The sequence below is a fragment of the Equus caballus genome, chromosome 10, assembly GCF_041296265.1.
Source record: "Equus caballus isolate H_3958 breed thoroughbred chromosome 10, TB-T2T, whole genome shotgun sequence".
NCBI lineage: Eukaryota > Metazoa > Chordata > Mammalia > Perissodactyla > Equidae > Equus > Equus caballus.
Genome location: NC_091693.1, coordinates 16,515,172 through 16,524,400, shown reverse-complemented (window position 1 = coordinate 16,524,400; position 9,229 = coordinate 16,515,172). Strand labels below are relative to the sequence as shown.

General features: G+C 55.5%; 1 protein-coding gene and 1 long non-coding RNA gene across 4 annotated transcripts in view; both read left to right on the top strand.

Moving 5' to 3' along the window:
• The first annotated feature begins 1,497 nt into the window (after positions 1-1,497).
• The window catches only part of OPA3 (outer mitochondrial membrane lipid metabolism regulator OPA3), an 89,933-nt gene continuing 82,201 nt past the window's right edge, over positions 1,498-9,229 (top strand). Inside the window, exon 1 of one of the 2 annotated variants that reach the window (XM_001500541.6) lies at positions 1,498-1,742. In XM_001500541.6, the coding sequence (XP_001500591.3) occupies positions 1,601-1,742 (142 nt within the window). In that variant the 5' untranslated portion in view covers positions 1,498-1,600. The remainder of the gene's footprint in view (positions 1,743-9,229) is intronic. The other variant, XM_023649919.2, reaches the window with a different exon arrangement.
• LOC138915731 (uncharacterized) overlaps positions 2,069-9,229 on the top strand; it is a 44,048-nt gene continuing 36,887 nt past the window's right edge. Inside the window, exon 1 of one of the 2 annotated variants that reach the window (XR_011421900.1) lies at positions 2,069-2,173. This is a non-coding gene — a long non-coding RNA (uncharacterized lncRNA). Of the gene's footprint in view, positions 2,216-9,229 lie in introns of both variants that reach the window. The other variant, XR_011421901.1, reaches the window with a different exon arrangement.

Genomic DNA, 9,229 nt, shown 5'->3' with positions numbered 1-9,229 from the left:
GTATTCACTGCACACCTACTGTGCGCCGGGCACTGTTCTAGGGGCTGAGGAGACGGCCATGAACGACACAGCGAAAAAGTCACGTCCGAGTGTGGAAGTTTCCTGAGCCGATGACAGGGCACCTCAGCACCCCAGTGGGTCCCGGGGGGCCCGGGCTAAACCTCCAGGGGTCGGAGGGAGAAGACTTGGAGCTGGGACTCCAGGAACCCCAGCCTCCGCTCCGTCCCGGTCACCCCTGGAACTCTGTAAATCCTTTTCATCCTCTGGCCTCAGTGGGCCAGTCTGCACAATGGGGAGAGGGGTTGGTCCCAGGCAGACGATGGACCTTGAAGAGGCCCCGAGCTCCCTCACCCCTTCGGTCCAGTTGGGGTCCTGGGGACGGGTTGTTTTTACGGAATCCGAGCATCCTTGGGAATTTAGAAGATCTGGGTTCCCGCCTGCGAGTATGGTCCTCATCACAGATGGAGACAGGCAGGTGCCCCAGGGCCGGGGAGGCGGCCGAGGATGCTCAGGGAGTGAGAGTGGGGGCCGAGGGAGGCGTCCTGACGTCTGGTCCCTGCTCCACATCACTCTGGGGCTCCCATCTTCCCTCTCCCTCTGCCTCCCACTCCGCCGTCCAGGGATTCCTCCCCGCCAGCCCCTGACCTTGTTTACGTGATCTTGCTCCCCGCCGGGTGACGGGGGAGGGAGGGCAGTCTGGGACGAATCCTTAAACTCCTCCCCGAGCCGGCTCTCTAGGGACCCTCGCCCCCAGGGGAGGAAGTGGGGCCGCCTGAGAACCGGCCCGGTCGCATCAGCCCCTCTGCGGGCTGCGGGAACTCGCGTCAGCCCCCGGCCCCACCTCCGGGCCTCGGGGTGTCAGCTGCCTCTGCAGAGGACGTGCGCTCTCACGCCGGAGGCAGCAATAATAACACTAAGATCTGGAGAGTATTAAGGGCTGTTTATTGCGCGCTTACCACGTGACTGGCGCCATTCGAAGCACTTGGCATAGTTCGATCACTCTGTTTTTATGTACAAGATTCCCAGGCAAGCCTCCTAACAACTCCATAAGGGGAGGGCTGTGAGGATTCCCATTTTGGAGACGGGAATGCTGATGCCCAGAGAGGTTAAGTCACTCGCCTAATAGCACACAGCAAGTAAAGGGCGGAGCTGGGATTCCAACCCAGGTCTGTAGGATACAAGGCCAGTTTCTTCTCTAACCTGCGGGGGGAGGTGTATTTGGGACTCGCTAGCCCTAATCAGGGCTAATTTTAAGAGCCTCCTTTGGGCGGAGAAGCCACCTAAGTACGTGACGTCACGAAGGAACGCGGTGACATCAACCGAAGCGGGCGTGGGAACCCATCAACGCTCCCGCGAGCAGCCGTTTAACGACACTGCCCCCCGACCGCCTCACTTCCGCCGCATATTTGCATATTCAGCGAACGGCCGTTGGGGCGTCAGCGTCGACGCGGTGACGTCAGGAAGCGCCCCTGCCGCTCCCCGCCCCAAGCGTACGCACGTACGCACGCACGCACGGCGACGAGGGGGCGGGGGAGGAGGAAGAGCGCGGAGGTGCCCCGCCCAGTGAGCAAGGTTGCGCGTGCCCCTTGCGGCCGCCAAGATGGTGGTGGGCGCGTTCCCTATGGCGAAGCTGCTATACCTGGGCATCCGGCAGGTCAGCAAGCCGCTTGCCAACCGCATTAAGGAGGCCGCCCGCCGAAGCGAGTTCTTCAAGACCTATATCTGCCTCCCGCCGGCTCAGCGTGAGTCTGACCCCACGTCCCTCCAACCTTTCCATTCTCCAACCCCTTTCAGGTGGTTGCTCAGGGGATGGACTTCTGTGCACGACCAATCACAGCCCGAACCGGCAAAGTGCTGCAGCCAATAGGAAGGGTTCCTGGGAGAAGGGCATGCGGGCAGCCCAATAATAAGAACCGGCGTGGGGTAGGGCGCCAGCGCTCGAGTTGGGAATATCAGCCAATAGGAAAAGAGAACTCCTGGAGACTGACGTCTAGGCGAGCCAATAGTGTGGGGGACAGGAGTAATCTGGGCGGGGAATTCCAGGACTGGGAGGAGCTAGGGGCGGGGCCGAGGAGAGAGAGGACGGGGTCATTTGCTAGGCCGTCCTTAGGCGACTTGGCTTCCAAAACTCCACTCCGTGCTTCAGTTTCCCTCCCTTCCCGAGGAGTGAGAGGTGCTGATATATCATCTGTTTAGGACATCGGTTTGCCCCAGTGTTAGTCTGGGAAAGAGGCCTGGGCTAGGGGCGTGGCTCGGGGCCGGGGTCTGGGGTCTGGGGGCGTGGCCTGGGACGTTCACCCGTCCTACACGTGGTTGTTGGTCCACTCATTCCGTAGACGGACCGTGCCGGCTCCTTGCTGGGCACCGGGAGACACACTCGACCCGTCCTGTTAACCCGGAGTGGTCAGGGTGGTGGGAACGCTGGGACTCAGAGCCTGACCTGGGGGCGTGGGGTCCGGAGGGCTGTCTAGACGCGGGCAGCCCGAGCTGAGATCTAAAGGGCATAGTAAACGCTCAAAATAGGAGCCACTTTACAAAGACGAGGTAGGTGCGATCGGCCTATGGGAGCATGGAGTAAGGAAATTTAACGTAATTTGCTGGGTCGGGAACCACCATTCATTCATCCATCCATCCATCCATCCATTGCTTCATTTAGTTAGTATTTTCTGAGCATGTGTTCTGTGCCCGGCCTCGTGCCGGGCAGTGCTGGTGAAACAACAGGGACCAAGCTGAGAGCCCTCAAGGAACTCTCAGTCCAGTGGGGACAGAGCCATCTTGCGAGAGTGACCACCCAGCGTGGGCAGAGCTGGGATGGGGGAGCCCTCTGGACGCCTGACCTGGCATGGGGTTCAGGGAGGGCTTCTTGGCAGAGGAGACCACTGAGCTGGAACCTGAAGGGTGAGGACAACCTCACCAGATGACACGGAGACAGGGGTGATGTTGGGGGAGACGGAGGAGCATGTGCCAAGGTCACAGGGAGGAGAAATGACTTTCCCCAGTTGATAGAAGAGGAAACGGAGCCCTTGAGAGCAGAAGTGAGTGGCTGAGGTCCCACGGAGTTTGTGCCAGACGGGGGACTTCAACCCTGCAGTCTGGATTCCCAGAGCTGCAGCCTTTCTCCCAAACATGGTGATAGGTCATAGCCTTGTGCATTAGAAAGTGGTTTCTTGAGTCACACTCGGTCGGCTCCCAACCGGCCCCACCCCTTCCTAGCCCGGCGGCTTGGGGCAGGTCCCATCAAGTGGCCTCCGAGCTTTACTGTCCTCTTCTGTGTAGTGCGTGTTGTATAATAGCAGCATTTAATGGATGCTCACTCTGTGCCAGGCTAGGCGCTTCCTAGGCCTTCTAGCATTAAGACCGCACAAATCATTATGAGGTAGCTACTGTTGTTATGCCCATTATACTATATATGCATTTACACCATGAACACTACTCACCATGGTTTTGTGAGGAGTAAATGGATATAAAATGTTGTCAGTGCTTGGCGCTAACATGGGGCTGTTGTGTAGATGCTGTGGATACAGCAGAGGAGAAAAAGCAAAAAATCTTGTCCTCAGGGACCTTACATTCTTGAGGGGGAAGCCAGACTATTAAGAAAATAAATAGTTAAGATATGAGGCGTACTAGCTAACAATAACTGCTCCAGAGAAAACATCAGGGGTGCAGAAGGAGGAGTATTTGGAGGCAGGTTGTAAGCGTTTTGTTTTCAACCCAGGGAACACAAGCTCTCTGATTGATACACTTGAAAGGATACAGACAGAGCACACTGATATTTATCACTTAAGGATTTCTCCCTCTTCCCCTCTTTTTTTTTTTTTTTTTTTTTTGGTGAGGAAGATTGGCTCTGAGCTAACATCTGTTGCCAATCTTCCTCTTTTTTTTTTTCTTCCCAAAGCCCCAGTGCATAGTTGTATGTTCTAGTTGTAGGTCATTTTAATTCTTCTATGTGGGATGCCGTCTCAGCATGGCTTGGTGAGCAGTGCTAGGTCTGTGCCCTGGATCTGAACTGGCAAACCCCAGGCTGCTGAAGCGGAGCATGCAAACTCAACCACTCGGCCACAGGGCAGGCCCCCAGGTTGTAAGTTTTGATAGGGTTATCAGGGTGACCCCACTGAGGAGAGGGGGGAGCAAGCAGTACCCTCCTCTCTTTCTGCAGAATGCTCTTCCCCAGGTATCTGGCGGAAGAGCATTCTATCCCAAAAATTCTGCATGTGCAAAGGCCCTGAGGTGAGAGTGTGCTGGGCATGTTTAACAAACAGCGCTTTACCACCTGGGTCATCATTTATTAGCCTGCAACAAACTTGCTTTGTCTTCGTTCTCGTAGATGTATGTGTGTATACACACTTTTTTTCTTGAACCATTTGAAAATAAGTTTTGAACATGACACTTCACTCCTAAATATTTCAGCCTATCCCTCCTAAGAACAAAGACATTCTATACAACACTGTAGCAATATCGCACTGGAGAAATTTAACATTGATAACAATAATATTGATAATTTTGTGGTTTAATATATAGCTCATATTCTGATTTCTCCAATTGTCCCCAAAATGTCCTTTTTCCTGTTTTAGTTTGTGTGTGTGTGTGAGGAAGATTGGCCCTGATTTAACATCTGTTGCCAGTCTTCCTCTTTTTGCTTGAGGAAGATTGGCTCTGAGCTAACATCTGTGCCAGTCCTCCCCTATTTTATGTGGGATGCTGCCACAGCACGGCTTGAAGAACGGTGCTAGGTCTGCACCAGGATCCGAACCCGTGAACCCCGGGCCACTGAAGGGGAGCCAGTGGACTTAACCACTATGCCACTGGGCCAGCCCCTTTTTTTTACTATTTATTATTATGATTATTTTTAATCGAGGATCCGGTCTGGGATCATGCACCGCCTCCTTGGTTATCATGCCTCTTTGGTACCCTTTAATCTCCAACAGTGCTCTGCTATCCGGCCCGCTGCCTGTCTTTGTAAATAAAGTTTTATTGGAACACAGCCACACCCATTTGTTTGCACATTGTCTGCGGCTGCAGAGCTGGGTGTGTGTGGCCCTCAAATCTAAAATATGTACTCTGTGGCCCTTTACGGGAAATGTTTACTGACCTGCTCTAGGACAGTAACCCTGCCCTTGTTTGTCGTGACAGTGACATTTGGAAGAGTCCAAGCCAGTTGTCCCATAGAGTGTCCTCCATCTGGAGTTTTCTGATCGCTTCCTCTGATTGGATTCACAGTGAGCATCCTTGGCAGGAACCCCACAGACGTGATGGGGTGTGCTGAGGACGTCACCTCAGGGGGCCCCGAGGTCTGTTTCTTCCGTCGTTTGTGATGGTGACTTGGACTGCAGTGTTAAGGTGGCGGCCACCGAAAGAACCTTTCCTGTTCCCCTTAGTAATGAATAAGCAGTCGATTTGTTTGGAAGGTAGAGCCGGCAGGATTTCCTGTGGCCTGGCCGTGACATGGCCGACTGGAGGAGGGGCGGTTTGCACGGGAAGGACCAGGAGCTCGGTCTGAGCCAGGTTGAGCTGGAGATGCTGGTGGACATTGGAGTGCACTGGCTTGAATATCTCCGCTTGTGTTACTCCGTTGTTACTGGCTTCGCACCGCTCACGGCCCTTTGCTGCGGCCCTGCCTGTGTGAGGCCAATCCCCTAAGCCCGGAGCAGCCTTGTGTTCGCCCGGGCCAGGCCTCCCGGGGACCAGCACATCCAGCGCCTCTGGCTGAGGTTCTTGCCACTCGGCGGAGTGAGCCTGCTGGCCGTCTCCTCCTCCGAGAGGCTGGAGTGGGAGGCGTGTCTGCCTGAGGAAAGAACAGTCAGTGCCAGAAGCATAAATCATTGATGGTGTGCTCTGTTGGGGAGCCAGAGACCCTTCGCAACAGCCATTTCTGGGGGAGGAAAAAAAGGAGGTTGGCCATGCCAGGCAGGTGGGGCGGCTCCCGTAAAGGGCACTGCTGACGCTTGTGGGGCAGCTGTGGGCCGTCTGTGGGCAGCGAGGAGATTCCGGGGCCGTGTGCTTCTCCCTTGGAGTAGACTGGTCGTTTTTCTAGTTTACACTCACAGTTAGCGAATAACAGCATCCTAGAGATGCCCGCACCCCAGTCCCGGGAGCCTGTTGAATGTATTACCTTACCCAACAAAGGGAACTTGAGAGATGTCATGAAATCAAGGATTTGGGGACAGGGAGATTATCCTGGATGATCCAGGCGGGCCCTGTGTCATCACAAGGGTCCTTATAAGTGAAAGAGACACACAAAAAAGGGACCGGTTGGAAGATGCGTGCTGCTGGCCTTGAAGATGGAAGAGGGGCCAGGAAATGCATTCTCCCCCAGCGCCTCCAGAAGGAGCGCTCCTCCTTGAGCTTAGCCTCGTGAGACCCTAGTGAGACGTTTCGGAACCGAAGCTGGTCAGTTTGTGTGGTTTTAGGCCACTGCGTTGGTGGTCCTTTGTCCCAGAAGCGGTAGGAGACCGATGTGCCACGTTCATTCGCGCAGGTCGCCGGGCTGATTTCCTCAGCAGTGCTGAGCTCTGTGGCCGTTCTCCCGACTTTAAGCCGTGGAGTTGGTTTCAGTTTTCTGTTGCTACATGGCTTCTGGCCCAGAGCTTAGTGGCTTAATGTGGTCACCCTTTTATTTGCTCTCACAGTTTTGTGGCTTGGCGGGGGTCAGCTGGCCGACTCCTCTGCTGGTCTTGCTTAGTGGTCTCTCATGGGGCTGGGGTCAGAGGGTGGCCGGGGACTCTTCTGGGGCCTTGGAATGGTCAGTTCCCTCTCCTCCTCTCACTGTGTGTCAGGACCGCTTCTCCACGTGCTTCCTCCAGCAGAGTAGCTGAATCTCTCACAGGATCACTCAGGGCTCTCGAAAGCCACATCTCCAGGAGGAAAAAGTGGAAGCTGCAGTCCAAGCAGCTCTGGCTCAGACCAGGGTGAGTGTGGGAGGGGACCGCATGGGCGTGGTATGGAGGGTCGCCAAAGGCAGTCTACCCCGGAGTTGGCATGTTTGGGTTTGACTCTTGGCACCACTGATTAGCTGTGTGACTTTGGGCAAGCAGCTTGACCTCTCTGAGCCTGTTTCTGTATGTATCAAATGAGGGTAATGACAGAACTCTCCACCAGGGCTTCTTGTGAGGAGGCAGGAGACAGTGGATACCAAGGCCTGGCTCAGAGCATGGGTATCTGGTCCTTAGTGCTGGCCTCTGACATGCGGAATCTCTTCTTACCACACGTGGGTGTTACTGCCCAGAGGCTCCACTCTGCTTCTGGACAAAGGCTTCCCGCGCTCAGCTCCCTGCTCTGCTCGGTGTGTGTCCTGGGCAAGTCGCTGGGCCTTCCTGTACCTCAGCTTCCTCCTCGGTACCTGTGGCACTCACCTCGTGGTCTGACGGGAGGGTCTGATTTCTGCACAAACACCCTGAGAACCAGGTTCAGTGACCAGCAGTGTGGCTGAGTGGTCTGAAACCTGGCCTCTGGAGTTGGGCTGCCTGCCTGTGAATCCCAGTTCTGCCACTTTCTGTGTGACCCCGGGTAGGTTACTTAACTTCTCTGAGCCTCAGTTTTGTTGTCCGTGAATTGGATTATGATGTTGCTTCTGTGATTTAATATCCATAAAACGTCAGACAGTGCCGGGCCCATAAGTGGTGTATAAATACTTGTTGAAGGCAGAGAAATGTCAGGTGCCATTATTATTATTATTATTTTTTAAAGTTGGGCCCTGAGCTAACATCTTTGCCCATCTTCCTCTATTTTATATGTGGGACGCTGCCACAGCATGGCTTGATGAGCAGTGTGTAGGTTGCACCCGGAATCCGAACTGGAGAACCCCAGGCTCCCAAAGCGGAGTTCACGAACTTAACCGCTGCACCACCAGGCCGGCCCCCACCATTATTATTTTTATCACTGTCAGCGTCTTAATGCTGAGCCTTCCAGTGGGGTCCTTCTCGGTATGCACTCTTGGGCCCTCTCGGAGCCAAGCAGCTAGTCCTTCCAGCTTCTAGAAGATGTTGGTCCCCCTTCCTCAGGCAGCCTCCTGGGTTACCATCGCCAGAAGGATCTGGGCTTCCCCGGGAACGTTTCTGACCAGCCTGGGGCAGTTGTGTCTGAGGGGCTGGGGTTGGAGATGCAGCTCTGAGTCAGGACAGGCGGAAAGGCCGACACAGAGGGCCGTGTGGCCGAGGAGAGGGCCCCCGCTCCCCAGTTCCGCATCACATACTTCAAGCATCCTTTGAGAGGAACGGTCAGACCTGCAAGGAAGGAGAGGGACTCCTCGCAGAGCAGGGAGAAAGCAGGAGCCAAGAGCCAAGGCGGGGAGTGAGCACTGAAGTTGCCTGATACTCTGGGGACAGTGACAGATTCACACAGCCTCGGGGACGGAGGCCATGCTGTGGGAAGGCCAAGCAGGGGCCACCCATGCAGAACCAGGTCCCGGGACAGGTCCCTTGGGGGAAGACAGAATTAGAAAAACCCACCGCGCCGGGGCATGCAGCCTTAGATCTAGGTGGAGACAGAAGAAGTCGCCTCTGGGCATTTGTGGCCACTGACTGCCCCTCCTGCGGGTCGCGGCTTGAGTTAGACTCTTTGAAAGGTCCTGGACAGACCTGGGGCTGTGTGGCCCTGAGCCCCTGACAAGGACAAACGTAAACCTTCCCCAGAGGAGTCCCCGCCCTCCCCGCCTGGGCCTCGGAGAATCCCTTCAGGCAGATGGGAGCCCGTGCTGGAAGGTTCCTCTGCACAGAGAGGCGGGCGCCGGGCGTGGCCGGGCAGGACCTGCCAACACCGATCGGAGGGGCATCTGAAACACCTGTGTTTCCGTGTGGAAAGGGGAAAACACGAGGGATGTGAAGACACGAGGACACACAGTCAGAAGTTACCATGAAGCTGGAAATAGAACCAAATGGAACTTGGAGAGAGAGCGAATGCAGGTGATGTTCCGAGCTCGGTAGAAGGACCAGACAAACACCGGGTGAAACGCAGCTGCCGAGAGGGCGGCTGACCTGACAGATGGACCATCTGAAGGGCGGAAGGGAGCGTTGCGGGGCTCCCCGTCGCTGCCCAGGACGGCAGGGCCTGTTTGGGTCCATCTGGGCATGGAAGGGCTGACGGTTTGATTTGTAACATTCTCCAGAGGATTCGGGCATGCACGAGAGTTTGAAAATCACTTCGCTGGAATCTGTTTATAGTGTCCGGAACACCACCTCAGTTACGTTACAGGACAGCCAGGCTGCTGCTGCGGGTGACCTCCGGCTGGTTCTGC